The sequence below is a fragment of the Oryctolagus cuniculus genome, chromosome 3 (genome assembly GCF_964237555.1).
Source record: "Oryctolagus cuniculus chromosome 3, mOryCun1.1, whole genome shotgun sequence".
In the NCBI taxonomy this organism is placed as follows: domain Eukaryota; kingdom Metazoa; phylum Chordata; class Mammalia; order Lagomorpha; family Leporidae; genus Oryctolagus; species Oryctolagus cuniculus.
The window spans coordinates 136,184,151-136,204,832 of NC_091434.1; the positions used below are offsets into that span (position 1 = coordinate 136,184,151).

Below are 20,682 nucleotides of genomic sequence, written 5' to 3' on the forward strand. Positions count from 1 at the left end.
GTGGGGTTCTTTGAATTGGTCCCAGTTCGTAGCGGTTCCAGTATGGCAGGGCAGCCTTGTACCCCATCCCTCAGCTAGTCTACATAGCTTGCAGCTGAGCCCCTGTGCTGCCACCACACTGATTCATTGCCTGGGCAGGGAAGAAATGAAGAAAGCCCGTTTGGAAGCTCCTAAAGCCTCTTTAAATACTTCTGCCTAATACTTGGTTCTGCCTTATTTAGATTTTAGAAAATCAGGCCAAATGAATTGTTCTTTTTTTTTCTATCATTTTCACTTTGCCTTGTGTCAGCAAAAATTCCCTAATACTCCTCCTGCATTCTGCTTTAGAGTAAGCTTCTCGACTCTTTATTGAGATTAAAGTTTAAGCCTAGAAATTTGATTTTGATTAAAATAGTAGCCTGTGGAAACAATGCCTTCTTTTTACTTTTGACCTTGAACGTGCGAGGAGATATTTTCAGGGGTATTTTAGACTCAGTAAGCTGAAAGTGAAGGGTGTGATGTAAGTCATTTGAGGAATTCTTACATTTTTGTCTTTCTTGAAGCTGCAGGTTTGATTTTTTTACATTGTGGGCTCCCTGCGTTTTGTTTCTGTGTGTGTGTGCGTGTGTGTATGTGCACAAGGAGGGGAGGGAGGGAGGGACTGCTTCTTAGATTCCTGAGACCAACTTTGTTTTCAGGAGGACAAGAAATGCTTCGTATGCGATTCCCAAGATCCTTATCACGAGACCCTCAATCCTGACAGCCATCTCATTGAGAACGTTGTCACCACCTTCGCGCCAAACCGCCTGAAGATTTGGTGGCAATCTGAAAATGGTACGTGGCTGGTGTGGGAATAAGTTCCATGGAGCGTGAGCGGAGCCCGGATGGAGTCGACAGGCTCTCGGGTGTTTGTAATGAGGGTTGGCTGCTCTGTCCTGCAATTACAGCCTGAGAGATTTACTGCCTGGAGCCCTAACTTGGCTTGGTATAATCTGATCCTTCTTCCTGAAGCATCTGTCAAGCAAAACCATGGGGAGTGTGTGTATAGACTGGGGGCAGTCTGGCCGAGGGCGTGGGGAGACCTCACTGTCTCTGAGGCCTGTATCCACAAGACATAGCACCTTTCCATTTTGATCAACATCAAAGACAAGGGCAAAATCCCAGCCCCCACCTCCCTTCCATCTACAGAGGAATGTCATCATAGTGATAACAGCGCCATGAGTAAGCACCGGGAAGCAGTTTTTCAGAGTGTGTCAGTGTGAATATGGCCCTAAGTTAGTCTCCCCAGTGAGTGTGGGAATCCAGCCTCTTTCCCTTTTTCATTTGGGTTTTGGTTTCATAAATTCATTTTGCTAGGATGTTATGATTGTTCTACCACTAAGCCAATACCTTTAAACCTTGGATGCTGGAACTGACGGAATCCAAGTAGTGTGTGTGTGTATGTGTGTGTGTGTTAACTAACAGTGCCCCACTAGATAGCTATTTTTTAAATAAATGAAAAAAAACCCTCAAAGAAGTGAACCTCAGCCTGGCCATGGGAAACCTGGGTGCTACCAGGGCTCTCTAAAATAGCTCCACAGCTGGGAGGCTTTGGGTCCCCACAGTCATTCTGTGAAGGGGACCTGCTGGAGTAGACTTCTCATCATTGAGCTGCGAAGGTTTTCAAGATAATTGCTGGTTTCTAGGGATGGTTGCTTGCTCCATGGTGGGCCTTGGGCTCCCATTGGTTATCAGCTTTTTGGGTCCTCAGAAAGCATGCATAGTTTAGATGAGTTCTTGTAGAACTAGTGATTACTCCAGGGGAGTATCGTGACTGATAGTTGAATGTGAGGGAGAAGTTTCTGGAAGGCAAGGGCCAAGGAGCCTTTCCTGACTGCCCACAATCTTCGGGTGAAAGAGGAAGACAGTTTGGAGAAGGACGCCTGGACCTGAGGATTAAGATTGCTCCCTCTGCAGCCCCTGGGCAGAGAGACCGGCTTCCTTGTACTGTGGTTCCAGGGGAAGGGTGTTCTTGGTGACAGCAGGAGTTAATCAGTTTCCACAGCATTGGATGTGTAGAACAGGAGAGTTCAAATGCCAGAAAGAAGGGATTTTCAAACAGAGGGGCTTGGGTTCTCTGTCACTGTGTCACAAGAGATTAGGTGAGATTAGACTGATGGAACTTAGTCTCTTTAGAAAGTCAGACCGATTGTTACTATACCCTAGCGTGTGTCTCTTGTCTCGTCTTCACAGTTAAAGAGTTTCTTTATGAATGTGGTTTTTATCTGTTCTCTGTGTGTTTTGCACCGACTGTGCTTGTGCATGGTGGTGTTAAATTATCAGTGATCAGGCATAGCAATGGGCTTGGAATGTACAGCTACTTTTATTTTTAACTTTGAGCTTTGCTTTCCTTTATTTTTTAAATTTTTTTGAAGATTTATTTATTTGAAAGAGAGTTATAGAGAGAGGTAGAGACAGAGAGAGAGAGAGAGAGAGAGATATCTTCCATCCACAGGTTCACTCCCCTAGATGGCCCAATGGCCGGAACTGCGCCGATCCGAAGCCAGGAGCCAGGAGCTTCTTCCCAGTCTCCCACATGGGTGCAGGGGCCCAAGACTTGGGCCATCTTCTACTGCTTTCCCTGGCCACAGCAGAGAGCTGGATCGGAAGTAGGGCAGCCAGGACACAAACTGGCACCCATATGGGATGCTGGTGCTGCAGATGGGGGCTTAGCCTACTATGCCCTGTGCCATTGCTTTTACAAGACCAGTGCTCTAACCCCTGAGCTATGGAGCCAGCCGCAATGTACCATTGCTTTTAATTCACCCTTCATGATGAACATTGCTAAGTCCGACTGAAACCAAATACATCCCAGAAGAATGATCTTGTTTTATTTCCTCCGTAGGTTTCTCTTCCCATAGTATAAATAAATAAATAAATACATAAATACATAAATAAATAAATGCAAGCAAGCCGAGGTGCTTCTTCAGGCGGCAGCTCTAAATGGAATGTGTTTCTGGTGCACGCGTTGCAGCGCGCATTCTTAATGTTACAGAAATGCTACTAGTCTAGCTTTGGACCTGACATTATTTCGCCATCTCCTAATTATAGACCAATACCGTAAGTCTGTCAAAGTCTAGAAGAGGAGGGACCTGTAGTTGCCCAGAGTGTTAGTGTGCAACCGGTGCTTTGTAACAAGCGAGATAAGGTTAGTGAGTATGGCCAGGGTGTTTGCTTGGACCATTCCCGCTCACATCCGTTCCAGTAACCACTTTGTTCCCCCCAATTGATTTGGCCGCTTTCCAGAGGGGAGTTTAATTCGAAAGGCCCTACTGATTTCCTGAAAACATCCCGGCCTGTGACATGAGTCGTCCTGACACATTCCTGTCTTCCCTTGCATGGCAGACCACTGTGGGTCTGCAGGGTGGGCCCCAGAAGCTCCCTCAAACCCAGGAAAAAGTCACCTTTACCACCCAACCAGCAGGCCTAGGGGCCCTCGGGCTGGGCTGGGGGAGGAGGGGCTTCCATCTCTGGAATTCCGGGGGCCTCCTGAGCTTGTTAAAGTAGGATGATTAACCCTCAGGGCGCAGGGCAAAGGCGCCTTTGTTTGTTCAGGCTTTCCCTGAAAGGGAAGATGTTAGTGTTTGTTCTGGGCCAGTTTGTTTATCCGACCCATTCTCTGTCTGTTTGGCGTGGCTTTTCAATTGTGGAAAGGCATCCAAAGGGTTCCCCATCAGGGATAGGTTTTTCTAAATTGGATTTATAACTGACATACGTGGTGGACTCGGGTTTATTTTCTTTGCTGCTGCACAGAGAAAGGGGCCTGTGTGTTTGTACTGGAGGAGGATCCTGTCCTAGTGCCACACACTGCAAGCTGACCCCCTACTGGGCACAGGAAGTGCCTCCCTTCCCCTTTGAGAGCCCCATTAGCTTAGAGGATTGGGAAGATGTTTTCCCTTCCTCCTATTTCTCCTAAGCAAGAGATGTCTTTCTTGACAGCAACTCAAGGCGTTCTGCCAAGTGTCTTGTTCCAGTGAGCAGATGCAGTAGGCTGAGCTCCAGCAAGGAATTTGTGGCTAACTGAAGAATTATTTTGACTTGGGTTTTACTGCTAAATAATCACAAAGGGTGGTTGTTGTTATTACTTTTGGCTTCAGCTGAAGATGGGCTGCACAGAGAATTTCTGGAAGAAACACAAAGATAATTCAAGACCATAAGTTCACTTGCCCGTGGATGTCCCTGCTGATCCTAGTGTGTCCTTTATTTTTCAAAATACTCCCGTAGGTGTGGAAAATGTCACTATCCAGCTGGACTTGGAAGCAGAATTCCATTTTACCCATCTCATAATGACCTTCAAGGTGAGAATCCACTGTCACCGCCCCTTTCAAAACGCGCGCGTCTCCTGTGAGTAGGTCTAAGTGCATGCTTCAATGTTATTGTTGCCATCAACTGGGACAGTTGGGCAGTTTTGTGAACGTGGGCAGGAACAGCTACATCTGTCTTCACAGCACTGACCAGAGAGCGTCTTCGTTCTAAGGTAGCTCCACCGCACACTTTTCATTTGATGTCTCTGTATTTCTCCTTAGATGGAGAGGGACAGGGCTGAGGCTCTCCCAGACCACAGGGAAACATCTGGAGAGAGGACCCTGGTCCCTGCGTTTACATTTTAATGCCGAGCTCAGGAAGTACATTGTCTTGAGTTTTGAAGGCTTTGCATAATTTGTGGGAACGGTTTGACAGCTCCTTAAGAACTGAATGCCTTCTCCGATGTGGATTTCCTCATCGGTTTTCTTTTGGAGTTGCAAAATGACTCCAGGACTGGGGAATGTCTCTGTACAAAGTCCCTTTGTTGCTTCCTAAGCAGCTGCCTGGAAATGACAGACTGCACATGGTTTAAAGTGCGTGTTGGTGCGCATGCAACCCCTAATTTCCTCCTTGCTTCTCGGATTGAAATCGCTTTTGCTTAGTTTTTGGTAGGACTTAGGGGCCTTGTTGACATCCTCCCAGGATAGGAAAAAGTGGCAGGGACAGAATTCCAAGTGGGCAGGTGGCCGGGAAAATCTCACTTCTGATTGCTACCTTAGGCTGGGAGGCCAGGAACAAGGGTGGGCATGGGAGGCAGAGGGTGAGTAGCAGGGACCCTGGGCTGTGCCATCTCCAGATCTGAGCTTGCATCCGCCTGCTTGGCTCCCAGGAACCTGCTGTAACCGGCTGTGACACCTGATGTTGAGTGGTGAGGGAGGGCTATTGCTAAATAACTCAGCACTCCTTGTCACCCAACCCCTTCTCTGTTCATTGACCGCACTGAGCCTGGTGATTAGATTGAAACTCAGACATGCTTGAGTGTGTTGCCCTCACCTTCTGGGACAGCAGAAAAGATTCGAAGTCATCTTCCTCCTCGTTTATGGTTCTGTCATTCCCTTTGGGGAGCGCGTCTGTTTGTACACAGGGACGGCTCCAAGTTGCTTTCCATCCAGAGGACTTCTGGGCCATGTAGTCCACAGATGACTTCTCATTCAGTCGAATACAAAGGGCCAAAGTTGAAATTCTGCACTTGAGCGCAGAAGATCAAACAGAGCAGGCAGTAACTGAATGGAGACTTGAAGAGTGAGGACAAATTGTGAGACTTGGGTTGATGGGAGAAAACTTCTCCTTTGGATTCTAGTCTGGTTGAGCAAAGCTACGTCTATGGGGTTGGGCGTACTTGGGTGTGAATCCCTCTGCTCCTCACTGGTGTAGATAACCAGACTTTGGTTTTTATAATTGGTGAAAATGGGAAAATGAATATGTACCTCATAGGACAGCATCATGTTCCTGCCTGCTGTATGGATGTGGGTCATCTGGGCGCCCAGACCTTCAGCGGGGACTTGATAGTTTTGCTAAATATCGATGCTTGGCTTGTGATAATTGCTCTGCAAATATTTGCTGAAGAAGTAAGTGTGTGACTGCATTCCATCATCTTCTCCTTATAAGAAACTGTCCTAGGCTGTATGGAAGGTTTATAAAGACAGCAACATGGTTCCTGCCTGGGGGAGTTTCTAATCTTCTAGGAGAGGAAGAGCTACATGCAAATAACTTCTGATTCATGGCCAAGTGCGCCAAGTGCCATAGCAGAAATCCAGACAATACATGTTTGCACACAGGAGGGCGAGATTAATTTTAGCTTGGGCTCAAGGAGAGAGCTTGGCAACAGAGGTTGACCTAGGCTAGGAAGGGTGAGCAGGATTCAGTGTGAGGAGGTGGAAGGGAAAAAGCTGTTTTTGGCAGAGCAAACAGAGAGAGAGAGCCAAGGGCTGGCGGGGGGCCGGCAGGCAGGGTGGCTCAGCAAGCGCGGTGCAGATTGGCCCCTGTCTTCGAGTAGGGAGGGACAGGAAGGGAAGTGCTAAAGCAGATGAGAGTCGGGGTCTTGACCGCCTGTTGAGGGAGGGGGTGAACCTTAGAGGAGATAGAAAACCGTTGACAAGAAAGTGAGACCTGTTGCAGAAAAGTAGGCCAGGAAGAAATAGACAAGAGGGACCTGGGAGAGCAGAAGAGGAGGCAGGCTCTGGGAGTTCATTGCTGAGTTCAGCATTGATGGTGGCCTGGTGTTAACGCATACGCTGCGCTCCTCAAGACCTGGCACCTGCTGCCTGTGGCCCCGGAGTCCCCTGAGTGTTAAGGCTGAGGGGTGGGCATTTAGCTTGGCAGTTGAGATTCCCGCATCAGGGTACCTGGGTTTGATACTTGCCTCCAGCTCTAGACCCCAGCTTCCTGCTAGTGCAGCCCCTGGGAGGCAGCAGAGATAGCTCACGCTTTTGGGTTCCTGCCATCTGCATAGGAGACCCAGATGGAGTTCTTGGCTCCTGACTTCAGCCATTACTGAGTGACATTTCAGTATTCATCTCTATCTCTACCTCTCAAATAAATCTTAAAAATGAAAAATACTAGACAGTTGAATCCTTATCCAAAATGCTTGAAACCAGAGCCGTTTTGGATTTTGTACTTTTTTTCTTTAAAAAACATATATATACACACACACACACACACTCACACACACACACACAACCAAATTGAGTGTGCCTAATCCGGAAATCTGAGATGTTTTGCAATCTGAAACTTTTCGAGCGCTGATATTATTCTCAAAATATTTCAGGTTTTATATTTTTGGCTTAGGGATGATCCACCTGCACTTGGCAGTCTTTTCAAGCTGCAGCCTCTTGCTGCCATGCCCTGCTGCCCTCTGCTCCCTGTGCCTGCCTGGGACAATCAGTACTGGGAAGAGGCCCATGATTGACGGCCGACATGTGGGTTCTTCAGAATGGAAGGTTGAGCCCCAAAGTGGAGCGGGATTAGAAGCAGTAGAAGGAAAACTGATCAGTGAAAACGTTAAGAGCCTTGAGTCTTGCTTAGTGGTGAAGATGCCATTTGGGACTCCCTCATCCTATATCAGAGTACCTGGCTTCATTCTTGATTTGTTTTCCGCTGATCACACCCTGGGAGGTAGCTGATGACGGCTCAAGTAGTTGGGTCCCTGAATTTGGCCTGACCCAGCCCTGGTGGTTTTGTGGGCATTGGGGGAATAACCAGTGAACAGCTCTGCCTGTCTCTCTGACTCCCTAATAGACAAAAATAAATTTTAAAAAAATCTGTTTTCAGTGACTAGAAAGTCTATGTAAGTGGAAGATGGTTGATAGCATTAGCAGGAATGAAGACAAGAAAGGAACTGAAATTAAGGATGATGATGACCAAATCTTTATTCTTAGCCAAATTTGCCATGAGAGACAGCTGATTGCTAAGTGCACTGAATTTTCTTGGGCTAGCAAAAGTCATTTTGCATATATTGCTCATATGTTTTTGTATATAGCCACATGTTTCCAAACGGATAGCTCTTTTGTTGGTTACAAATTCAGAGGCAACCGTACAGGGACATGAGGCCTGAGAAGGTTGATGACGAAGCAAAGAGTGTGCAAAAGGCTTCCATTCCTGAGGCAAAACGTGTCGTTCCGGTTTCCAACGGCTTTGTAGCTCCAGAGGAAACTGGAGGACTTGTCAATGGCCCTTGCGGACTCAGAAGTTTCCAGAGGGAAACGGAGAAGGAAGCAGAGCCTGGCCTGGCTGCAGTGCTTTGCCTCTGCTGCTCCCTTTTGACCCAGGGGCATCAGACTGGGCCCCTCCCTCCCACAACCTCCCCAAGTCTCGCCAGCCTGGAGCCCGGTCCCATGGGGAGTCGGCCAGGCCTGCTTGGCACACATGGTGGAGTTAATCACTGGGATTTCCCCCTTCCCCCTTACTTCTAAATGCTTAGTCTGATTCTCTCTGGAGTTTAATACAGTGTCATTGTATTCTATTTTGGGGTAGCGGAAAAAAATAAGAACCTAAGCAACCAGTGAGGCAGTAAGACAAAGAATCTGTCAAAGCGTAGTCTTGCATTTTCTTGCTCTTGGAGTATTAAGCCATCAGGGTTACTAAGGACGAGGAAAAACGGTCTGAGCATGTGTTGGGTTTCCCCGTTAGCTTGCAGCCACATTGCTATCACACGCTGGGCCTGATTCGGAAGTCAGTAATCTTTATTTCGGTTCCATTGTCTAGAGCAGCTTAATTTTCCTTTGCACTCCCTCCGCTGTAGTCTGACCTCCTGTGCTGCACGCGCACTGCCCGTGTTGTCCGAGTCGGAGCGCTGCCCCTTTGCTGAGTCTCCAGTGGTCATTCTTTTGCATCTCTTGCCTCCCACTGGCATGGCCATCACACCCAATTCCCCATCCGGCCTTGGTTTCCATGACTCTTCCTCCTGCCCCTCCCACCCCCACCCCCCGGCCCTGTCTCTCTCGCCATCATTTTTCAGTCTTCTGTGCCAGAGCCAGTAAGGGAGGAAGATGAGTTTGGGCTTTGTGAGCCTGCATTAGAATCCAAGCCTAGCCTGTGGTCAGCAAGTGTCCCTGAGCCTCTGCAGGAGAGCTGTGTCGTGAGGATGCGGGTTAAATGTCCTCGGGCTGCCGCGAGAAGGTGCCGCAGGCTGGGTGGCTTGAACAAGAGACTGACTTTATCATGGCTCTGGAGACTGGAAATCTGAGGCCAGGGTGTCAGCAGGGTTAGTTTTTCCTGTGGCCTCACTCCTTGGCATGAAGACAGCGTCGTCGCCCTGTGTCCTCAAGTGTTCGTCCCTCTGCATATCCATGTTCTGATTGCCTCCTCTTAGAAGGACATGAGGGGGCCGGCGCTGGGGCTCACTAGGCTAATCCTCCGCCTTGCGGTGCCGGCACACCTGGTTCTAGTCCCGGTCGGGGTGCCGGATTCTGTCCTGGTTGCCCCTCTTCCAGGCCAGCTCTCTGCTGTGGCCAGGGAGTGCAGTGGAGGATGGCCCAAGTGCTTGGGCCCTGCACCCCATGGGAGACCAGGAGAAGCACCTGGCTCCTGGCTTCAGATCAGCGCGGTGCGCTGGCCACGGCGGCCATTGGAGGGTGAACCGACGGCAAAGGAAGTCCTTTCTCTCTGTCTCTCTCTCACTGTCCACTCTGCCTGTCCAAAAAAAAAAAGAAAAAGAAAAAGAAAAGGACACGAGGCACACTGGGGCAGAGCCCACCTGCGTGACCGCACGGCCCCCATGATAGGCTGTGTTTCTGCACAGTCGAGTTCCGAGGCATGCCGCTAGGTCTTCCATGTTGGATAGCCGGTGCACGCGTGGCTCCATGGCAGAGGGTTAAGTGGAGGATGTAATCGCTGCTGCTGCCGTCACTGCTCGGCTTTCCTTCTTCTTGCCCAGCTGCTCCTGGTGCTTCAGCTGGAGCAGTGACCTTGACAGTGACCTTGACTTTTCTCTGACTTGCCTTTGATGCATGGTGCACTTGCAAGTTTCAAATATTGTGCCTATGCAGCAACTCCCAAATCCATGTGTCAAGCTCCATTCTCATAGCTGAGTGCCAGACCAGTGTTTCCAGTTGTTCGGTGGCTGTCTCCAGGCGGACACCTCGCGTGTAAGCAGCTGTGCCTTTGCTCCTGTTCTGTGCCATCGACATTAGCAGCACACCTGCCCAGCTACCCAAGCTCGGCCGCCTCTGTTTCTTTCCTCTCCCTCCCTCTGCACTGAAATTGAATAGATGACCACATGTATTTCAGCGCATTCCACTATTGCCAGAGTTTCAAGAGCAGAAGGTTCCATCCCTTTCTGTCCATGTTGTAATTGCTTGAATTTAAAACCGTCATCTTTTTTCTTTGAATTTTTTCTCCATTTTTTCCATGTGCAATAACTCTGTCACAAGAGTTATTTTTCTAAAGTGTGATCTGATTATTTCATTCTGTCCACTTACATGTTTAAGGGTTCCCTTTTTATTGCCAGAAGATAAATTAAACCCGTTTCCATGGTAAACAAATGCCTTCCTTCTCTGTCCCAGTCAGCCCCTTCTGCTACCTGCAGCCACCTCTACCCTGGGAGGAATACGTCATGTGGCCTTTTTAGGATCTAGTTGGTGCATGTCCGTGAGCCTTTAGCCTCACAGTCAAGAGGCCCACATCCCACATCGGAGACACTAGGTTTCAGTCTCTGCTCCAGTTCTTGCTATCCCCATGGGAGGCTTGGATTATATTCCCAGTCCTGGCCCCAGCTCCTCTCAAGCTGTGGCAGACATGAGGAGAGTGACTGAACAGATAGGCAGTCTCTGTCTCCTTCCTTTCTGTTTCTCTGCCTGTTAAATACTTTTTTAAAAAAATCCAAGTGTAGTAAAATATATGTAACACAGAAATGATTAAAATGGCAAATTGAAAGAGAGTGAATCGGTGGCATTAGAAGTATTCGCAATGTTGTACAAATATTACTGAGTCTATTTCCAGAACTTAGTCTGTAGTCCCAAACAGAAACTCTGTAGCCATTAAGCAGCCCTTGGCAACCTCTAGTCCAGTTTGTGTCCCTGTGCACTTGACTGGTCCAGATACTTCACACAAGTGGAATCTTTCGTGAATTAGCCTTTTGTATGTCTTCTTTCACTTAGCATGATGCTTTCAAGTTTCATCCATGTTGTGGCACATAGCAGAATTGATTTTGTGGCTGAATACTATTCCATTTTGTGTATATATACATAGACCATTTTATGGGAGTGAGGGAGAGAGTCAGAGAGAGATCACAAGTTGTTGATCCATTCATCAGTTGATGGACCCTTGGGTTGTTCCTCCAATTTGACTGTTGTGACTACTGTTTCCAGGAACATTGCTGTACTAGGATCTGGTCGGCTCCCTGTTGTCCATTTTCTGGGGTTTACATCTAGTGATGGAATTGCTGAATTTCCCAGCTTCTTGAGTTCCCTCTTTGAGTTTCCCCGAAGTGCACTGCCTGTGACTGTGTTAAGGTGTTTGATGTTGTGTTATTAACTATTACCCACATCAGTACCTCAGACTGTGCATAGATATAGGCAGCACAAGGACACTAGCTGGTGCTTGGCATGAGGTCATTACCCAGCTGTTGAGTGGTTAAATGATCGAATGAAGAAGGAGCATGGCGCCCAATCCTGTTTTGGGTGGGATGACTGCACGTACCAAGATTTGTCTGCTCTGAAGGCCTGTTTATAATCAACTTCTAAAAAGAAACAGCTTGCTAATCTAGCAGGGTGGGGAAAGTGCAAAATTTAGAGACCAGACACTTTTCTTGCAAGAGAAGTCTCCATGGGACAGCTTGAAGTCTTTGGAATTCAAGCCCAGCCTACAATGCTAACCACATGCCGTCAAGGGTTTGGGGCACAGAGCTGAATGACACTTTCATTTGAGACTTTTTAAAAAGACAAGTTACCAGTAACAACAACAACAACAACAACATTTCCACTGAGACTTTTGTTCCCTGCCCTTAGACATTCCGTCCGGCTGCTATGCTGATAGAGCGCTCCTCTGACTTTGGGCAGACCTGGGGTGTGTACAGATACTTCGCCTATGACTGCGAGAGCTCCTTTCCCGGCATCTCAACGGGCCCCATGAAGAAAGTCGATGATATAATCTGTGACTCCCGATACTCTGACATCGAGCCCTCAACGGAAGGAGAGGTTTGTTTCTGTCTTGGTTTTACATTCTACTTGCAAATCGACTTTTTGATCATGCCCCAAATACCAAGAACTCTGCTATCTATTTTTAGGTGATATTTCGTGCTTTAGATCCTGCTTTCAAAATAGAAGATCCTTACAGCCCAAGGATACAGAGTAAGCTTGTTTGGAAAGGAAAGCTTTGATGGGAAATAGCAGTGTTGGAATGAGGCTTACCCAGAATCTATGTCTTTGATGCTGAGTCCGCCTTCTCCATTCGCATCGTGGCTCTGCGGTACCCAAGCAGCAGCTCTTAAAAACAGCAGTAGTCAAAGCTTTTTCTGATGGGGAACACATTTTGATAAGAGTAACAGATTTATAAACACTCGTACTTTAATTATGCTGATCATAATATCGTACATATTTTGCGTTCAGCGTATTAATTAGGGTATGGATTAAGCTGCCGTAAACCAAACATCCCCCCAAATCAGTTGCTCAGATAAAATGGGAAGTTTACCTCTCTTTTATGAAATAATTTTCAGACAGGAAGTAAGTAGGCTTAACAGATAAAATAGAGGGTGAAGCTCCTGTTAAATTTGAATTGCAGGTAAACGAATAGTTTTAGTACAGTTATATCCTGTGTAATATTTGTGATGAATATCAGTATGTCCCATGGGACATTTGTGATTAGTTGTCACTGTGTTCTATGTGATTTGGGACATACTTATATTAAAAATAATCCTTTGTTTATGTGCAACTCTGAGTATCCTTTGCTTTCATTTGCCAAATTTGGGAGGCTCTCATTATAATGCCACCCAGGGTCCCAGCTTCCCTGTGCCTTGTGACCTTTATCCACATCCTTGGTTAAATCAGCACTACCAGCTCCTTGTCCCAGGCTGGGGAAGGCAAGCGAACTCCAGCTAAAGATGAAGTCGTAGGCATCACTTCTATTCTCATCGTTATCTCACTGGCCAAAATCAGCCACATGGCAACACTGCAGGACACGCCTGGAGACATCTCTAGCTAGGGGGCCGTGTGCTTTGCTATGACTTTTGGCTAGAGCTCATGTTGTCAAAGGAAGAACACTGAAGGGAAATGAGAAGGCTGAAGGCGGCTAGTGACCTGGGGCAAGACATGGACTTAAAACTGTGGTAGCCCCCTTTTTTTTCCTTGTACATGGGGATCGTAAAGCTGACCTCAGTGTTAGGAAGGAGGGAAAGTGAGTTGCTGTTTATAAATGATCCGCACAAAAGGCATTCAGGTCGTAGACACTGCTGTTGTTGCAATCTTGCACGGAACCGGTCCTGAAGTCACATTGACAGGGTGGGATGAGCAGAGGCCGGGCTCGCTCTGCCTGATCTTGCCCAGCTGTGCAACGCCCTCCCCCGCCTTTTTTTTTTTTTTTTAACCAAGACCCCATGGAGCTTCCAAACTTGTAGCATGGAAGAGCGAAGTAAAAGGCGGCCAGGGAATGTTGCCAGAGAAGCGCTGCTTCCCCCACTTAAATTAATTTCACATGGGGCCCAGACTCGCTCTGGCCTGCGATGTACTCATTCATTCTCTCGTAGAACAAATATTTAACAGCGTGTGGAGCTCTGTGCCCATTTCTGAGTGAGCCGTGAGGCCTTGTCTCCACGTCTCAAAATCCAGGGGAGAAAAAATGCCCACGTGGGCTCTAAGACCAGCGCCTCAAAAGTCCCTAAAAAGGATTTGTCGTCTGCCCCCTTTAGGGGACGTCTGAGGGACCTGGGCATGTGTAGCCTTTATAATCATCGTTTCCTGCTATGTTATTGTAGCCTCCCCAGTCCTGCTTCTGATTTGCTTTTGCCTTCAAGGGAACAATAAGTCTTTGGTTGTTTGTATTGTTGAGACCTCCCAGATGCACTTCAGAAGCAATAGCCAAGCAATAGCCGGGGACAGGGGCTCCTTGTTAAAAATATGGCAGGGGGTGGGGGAAGCACATTTGCTTATCTGAGGCTTCCACAAAGATCAGTTCAAGGGCCTCTACCCACTCCCGCAGCTCTTCATGTTTGCTGTTTGGCATCTGGTCAATAGATGCCAAACAGGAGGCCTTGTGCGGGAGGAAGTGTTGGCGTTCATGATGCCATTCAGCTAAGCAGGACCATGGAGTCTCTGCTGAGTTCTGATTTTACAAAGAGCCTAAGTCTAACACACAGACTTTCCCTTCCACCCACAGCCGCTTCTGTAGTGTTCATTGTAATCTATAGAATATATTAAGGAGTGCAGATTACACTGGGCTTTGCAAGTCTCTGAGGCCACTAGCCTTTGGTCATGGGTTGTGAATTGTAAGGATGCATCCGGGTCAGTGAAAGCAATGCTTTGGAGCAGTTTGAGGCTATGGAGCTCACCCCTGTCCAGGTGTATGGACTAAACAACCTCTTGGGACGCACTGTTGCAGGGACGACTTAGTAATTAATGTGAACGCCAGTGGAGAAGGTTGAATGGCCCTTGGTTTGTCCAGTTACTATAGATTGCAGTCAATAGCTTGGCTTCTGTTATAAGCTAAGGCCTACAGATTTAGGAAGGGGTAGGAAAAATGTTAAAAAAAATTGTTAAGTAAATTGTAATTAGGAAAAAAAAAATCTGCCCCTACATCCCAATATTAAGTCCCTTTATTCTAATGGCACTGTATTCTGTTGATCAATGTGCAAAAGGTTTGTAAAGCTAGGATCAAAAGATGATAGACAAAAATATTGTTTAAAAACTCATTGGCGGTATTCTCTCCCTGGATAGTAGTTCCTCTGTGATGTTAAATCTGTGTTTGTAAGTGATGGGAAACTTCCGATAGTATTTTCCCTTCCAAGAATAGACCAAAAAACATCCATTCCAGAGCACCTTATCATAATGAGAACTGGAGGGCTTGGGTAAACCCTTTCCCACCCGAAAGGAAGTTTTCTGATTCGGGGACTGACGCTAGCTACTGTGGGAACCAGATGCTGTGGCAGTCCGTAAGACCACTGTGTGCTGCGTGGGTTCTGGCAACGTGACTCCTCCACTCGCACACTTCACAATGCATTGGCCTGCAGACAACGCCAACACGGAGCAGACTTTTCTGTTGCGCGGATGAAAAGGCAGTGACTTCCTTCTTCCAGGAACTGTCACGTTATGTTAAACATTATTACTGTGTCCCTCTAGGAGGTACTAGGTGCGTGTGTGTTGTGGGGGAAGGGGGCGGGGTGTAAATTTAAACCATTTTCGTGGGTCATGCCTTTCTCTAATGAGATGGGGTATAGTGCAATCACAAAGGAATTCTGGTTTCATGAAGTGTTTCGTCTCCTTGGTGACCTTCATAGATCTATTAAAAATCACCAACTTGAGAATCAAGTTCGTGAAGCTGCATACTCTGGGAGATAACCTTTTGGATTCCAGAATGGAAATCAGAGAGAAGTACTACTACGCGGTGTATGATATGGTGGTTCGAGGAAACTGCTTCTGCTACGGCCATGCCAGCGAGTGCGCCCCTGTGGATGGATTCAATGAAGAAGTGGAGGGAATGGTAAGGGAGCATCTGTGTGCTTTCTCCTTGATCCAGGGGATTCCGAAGCTCCAAATGACAGAACTATTGACTTAAGCCTTTCCCGTGTTCCAGGAATTTGAGTTTTCCAGATTTGCGTTTAGCCCACCGCACCATATTGTTGGTTGAATGTTGATTTTTCTCTTTAAAGAATTTCTTGGACATTGCTCATTTCATAGACACTGAATTCATTTTTGGAGTTTGTTGCTGCAGGCTGTTGATAATGTTGATAATTTAATCAACAAGGATTAAAAGGTTGTCTAAATAACAATTGGGTCTGCCTTTACATTAGGGGAGATTAAAAAACCACAAGCATCCAGTCTTTATGCTAGGAGGCAGAAATTGATCCCAGCCCAAAGAAAGTAGAACTTTGAACCCAGACCTGTGAGATCCCATTTTAGGGATCAAATGGCTTCTCGCCTTTCCCACTTCTGTCCTGCGTTCATAAGTGTATTTTGAAACTCAGCATGTGGTTGATTTGCCAAATGGGTAGAGAGGGTTGGGATATTCTAGTCTAATCTAGTTAGCGTAGTTGCTAGGAGACTTCTTAGAGAGCTTTAGGATTTTACAGCCAGGTAGCGCTTAGGAGACCACCTAATCCCATTCTGCTTGGGAGAAGAGACCAGGGATCTGAGCCATGCGCTACAGAGCCCTAAGTCACGAGTAGCAGGTAGAAGGGACTTAAATCTTGTCCCTGCCTCTGCCCCAGGGTTCCTGCGGGCCTTCACAATTGATGACCGGTTGACCTTCTTGCTGGTTGCCTGCTCCAAGCTTCATAGTCCTTGTCACAGAAGGTGGAGCAGTGACTGTTTTTAGCCCTTCTAAAGCTACAGCCTTCTCCTTACTCCCGTTCAAAGTCTCTCTGCATAAGCAAAGCTGGATTTTGAACAGAGCCTGGAATCTGACTGCTAGCTCTTGGAGAGAATGCCAGGTAGACAGATGGCTTTTACTTTGCAGAGGACCTCAGCTGGTGTGTGGCTGGTGTGGTGTCCCCAGCAGGGGTCTCACAGTGCATTGCACGGTTGATTGTACACTGCATGGACTTGCGGTGTGTGCTTTGGAGCTGCTGTGCAGGTTTTGTAAAACTATGGTCGTGAGCCTTCAGTCTCCTGTTCACCGAACTCCTGGCAGAGGGGTTCAGGTTGGACCTGTTTGTCCTGTTCCTGAATTGCAGTGTAGAAGCACGCAGGTGAGGTGCCTGAGGACATGCACCTCCTGCGGAATGAATTTCTATCTTCAGGGGTCTGCAGCAGGCCCCAGGGTGCCACAGCGCACAAAGCAGAGTATCGTGGGCCCTTCATAAAGCACATGATCTTGTCTCTCTGAGATTTTGTATTTTCTTGAAGGAAAAGAACAGATGTGGCAAATGGTTATTTTTTTTTCCTGCAGTCAAAATGAGATTGAAAAATTAAGTGCTGTGCCTAGAGCAAAATAAGTAAAGATGCAAACAAGGACTAAAAAAGAAGAGTAGCCATCTGGCCCGGTGCTAAAACTTGTGTGCTGTGGTTTGTTTCCAGGCTGTGTGTGATCTTACGGCTTTTGTAGATTTCTGTTACAACAAATATTTTTAAAACTCTCCAATAACTAGTTTTTTTTTTTTTTTTTTTTTTTGAAATTTTAAGTAGCTAATTCTATTCTGGTTTTATTTTCCCTAGATAATAAAACATTTATTCATTTATTGAATCTTTTTATGGTACGGTGGGAAGTGCATGAAGTTTGTATTCCTTAAATAAAAGGTTTCTGAGGGCAAAAAAAGTAGAAAAAATACAGAATCACAGAGGGTTAAAAAAAAAAACACTATCCAGTAACTATTTTTTGTGTTTTTTAACCTTAAGTAACTAATTCTATTCTTGTTTTTTTTCCTACATAATAAAATGTTTATTCACTTATTGAATCTTTTTATGATTTTTAATTATTAAACAATTTTTAATTTTTAACAGAATCGGTATGGTTTTTAGGTTCGAGTTTAAGAATATGAAGATATTCCCTTCTACTGAGTATCTGCTATGTAACAGGAACTGTTCTAGATGTGGGGCTTTAGCCACAAGAAAGATTGAAAACTCCTAGGGGAGGGCGAAAGTTGCAACTAAGAAACCCCGCTGTGGCAGGTTGGGTTTATCTTTTGGATGGAATCTGGAGAGCATTTGGCCTCCCTTTCTCTTAATTTGCTTTCGCTGTGTTACAATGTTCCAGGTACATGGCCACTGCCTGTGCAGGCATAACACCAAGGGCCTCAACTGTGAACTGTGCATGGACTTCTACCATGACCTCCCCTGGAGACCTGCCGAAGGCCGAAACAGCAATGCTTGCAAAAGTAAGTCTCCATCAAAGGGGCGTTTGAGACAGTCAGGATTCCAGTCTCCACTCTCTGATGGGAGGTGCTGGGCTAGTGGGCTCTCCTTGCAGAGGGAAGAAAAGCTACTACCTGTTCCCCAGCTCCGCGCCCATATACTTGGGAGACCAACGATATCCATTCAGTTAAATTAGGCTCTGTGTGTTTGGCATGACCCAGCGACTCTGGCAACCATCGTGGAAGACTGAGATGTTGTCTCTGACGTTAGACCTCTTTTTAAAGCAATAAGACCAGGAGAGAGAAAGAAAGAAAAATAAGACATCGTAGATGACTAAGGTCTAGGAAATACAGGGTAGAATTTTGGCTTTGTTTCTGTGCCGGCCCCGCTGTGACCTCTGGCACATCTCCAACCAGCCAGCTGTCAGAGATAGGACCTCGACCCCCACTGTCCTTGTCATCCCACTTCCAGTGATTCTGATAACCTTCCTACCCCGGAGGAAGCCCCCTGTCTCTGCCCTCTCTGAGATGGACTCTGCTAGAAACTCAGGGAGTGAGAGCTGGGGTGGTACGTACGTAGAACACAGCTGTCCCTGGAAGAATACCAAAGGTTTTTTGGGGTAAAGAAAAGAGAGGGAGGGAGGTGGAAAGGGGTTCAGACAAGGAGATCAACGTGAAGCGCAGGCTACGAGGATGTTCTTGTTGCTGCTGTAGAGCCCGTGCTGTGAAATGATTCTGGGGTTAACTCAGTGTATTGGGAATGGTACCGTGCAGGATACCAGAGCTACATCAGTGTGGAAGACATACCTGCCTCCCACCCCCGCAGGTGTCGTCCTGTGGGGCAGACAGCCAAGGTGGGGGTTGAGCATAAGAGTATGATGGTTCGATCTGGCCTGGGCTCTCAGGATCCTGCTGAATGGCTGGAGGAGGAACTGCTGCATCCAAGGAGGCTGGCTCGGTGGCTGTTCACTACACCCGATTGTCATTGCAGAGCCTGGCCTGGTGCAGCAGCCGGAGCAGGGGCCCAGGGGGTCCTTCACACCACGTCCCCCCACACAAGGAACCCAGACAGGTTCCTTGGCCTCTAGTTTGCTAACTGAGCTTCTTTCCTACCAACCCCACCCTCCCTCAATAAATCCAGTTAAAGGGGGGGCCTTCCCTTTGACATTGATCTTGTCACGCAGAGTGTAACTGCAACGAGCATTCCGGCTCGTGCCACTTTGACATGGCGGTGTACCTGGCCACCGGCAACGTCAGCGGGGGCGTGTGCGATGACTGTCAGCACAACACCATGGGCCGCAACTGTGAGCAGTGCAAACCCTTTTACTACCAGCACCCGGAGAGGGACATCCGGGATCCCAACGTCTGTGAGCGTAAGTTGGCAGGTGTCGCCATCTTCGGGGGATCTTGGGCATTGAGCAGTCGGCGGTTAACATCCTACTGGCAGAGCTCCAAGTATAAGCAGCAGCAGCCCCAGGCTTGTTGGTTTATCTGCTGCCTAAGACATTGTGAGTGGCATCTACGAGGTAGCCGAGCTTGCTTTGGTCTGCTTTTGTGAGATTTGGAAGGTACAAGGGAACAGGGAGTTAGGCGGAGACCCGTCGCTTTTCCTGGGCCATTGATCCTGGTGCTTTCCACTCTTCCTAGGATGCACCTGTGATCCCGCCGGTTCTCAGAATGAAGGCATCTGTGACAGTTACACCGACTTCTCAGCGGGTCTCATTGCTGGTCAGTGTCGGTGTAAACTATATGTGGAAGGGGAGCATTGTGATGTCTGCAAGGAAGGCTTCTATGACTTGAGTGCCGAGGACCCATTTGGTTGTAAATGTGAGTCCGTTTGCTGAAAAGCTTGGGGAGTTGGCGGGTACGCAATTCCTATTGCACTTTGCGATTCTCAAGCCAGACTGTGACTTGGTTTGTGTTTCTCTGCTTCCTTTTGCCTCTGATAAAAGCTTGTGCTTGCAATCCCCTGGGAACCATTCCCGGCGGGAATCCTTGTGATTCGGCGACTGGGTACTGCTACTGTAAGCGCCTGGTGACAGGACAGCGCTGTGACCAGTGTCTGGTAGGTGACGCCTCATTTACATGGGATGGGTAGTTGGTGAATGTGACATGGTTTAGTAGAGAAGGCTTTTCCCCATTGTGAGTTCTGACATCTCTCAGGTGGGTTAATGTTGACAGACACAGCAGGAAGTTATTAATGTGACAGACACAAGTAGTGGGGATTATTGGTGAATAATTTGCGAGAATGTTTCGCATCACTGTTAGAAAGACACAGGGAGCCGGCGCCGCGGCTCACTAGGCTAATCCTCCGCCTTGTGGCGCCGGCACACCAGGTTCTAGTCCCGGTCGGGGCGCCGGATTCTGTCCCGGTTGCCCCTCTTCCAGGCCAGCTCTCTGCTGTGGCCAGGGAGTGCAGTGGAGGATGGCCCAAGTGCTTGGGCCCTGCACCCCATGGGAGACCAGGAGAAGCACCTGGCTCCTGCCATCAGATCAGCGCGGTGCGCGGGCCGCAGCGCACCGGCCACAGCGCGCCGGCCACAGCGGCCATTGGAGGGTGAACCAACGGCAAAGGAAGACCTTTCTCTCTGTCTCTCTCTCTCACTGTCCACTCTGCCTGTCAAATAAATAAATAAATAAATAAGAAAGCCACAGGGAAATGCCATTTGTAGAGAATTAACAGAAGTTTTTAAAAATGGGACTGCTTACGATTACTGAGGACATTATCTAGTAGTTGTTCACCACCCAGAGAAATGTGAATCAGTTTGACTCCGAAAAGCATTTTGGAGATGTCTCAGTAGCCTGTAGAAATGTGCGTGCCTTTTGACCTGGGAATCCCCATTTCTGGGAGTCTGTCCACATGAAGTAATCAGAAAACTGGACAAAGAAGTATTCACCAGAAATTTGTTGCATCTTGTGTTAAT

The 20,682-nt window shown here is 47.5% G+C and overlaps 1 protein-coding gene across 3 annotated transcripts in view; it reads left to right on the forward strand.

Annotated features, from left to right (window-relative positions):
- The window catches only part of LAMB1 (laminin subunit beta 1), a 74,379-nt gene that overhangs the window by 4,439 nt on the left and 49,258 nt on the right, over positions 1-20,682 (forward strand). For all 3 annotated transcript variants that reach the window (XM_070071145.1, XM_051849688.2, XM_051849689.2), the window contains 9 exons: positions 678-813; positions 4,243-4,316; positions 11,769-11,957; positions 12,047-12,110; positions 15,248-15,450; positions 17,662-17,782; positions 18,943-19,131; positions 19,406-19,585; positions 19,711-19,823. In XM_070071145.1, the coding sequence (XP_069927246.1) occupies positions 678-813; positions 4,243-4,316; positions 11,769-11,957; positions 12,047-12,110; positions 15,248-15,450; positions 17,662-17,782; positions 18,943-19,131; positions 19,406-19,585; positions 19,711-19,823 (1,269 nt within the window). The remainder of the gene's footprint in view (positions 1-677; positions 814-4,242; positions 4,317-11,768; positions 11,958-12,046; positions 12,111-15,247; positions 15,451-17,661; positions 17,783-18,942; positions 19,132-19,405; positions 19,586-19,710; positions 19,824-20,682) is intronic.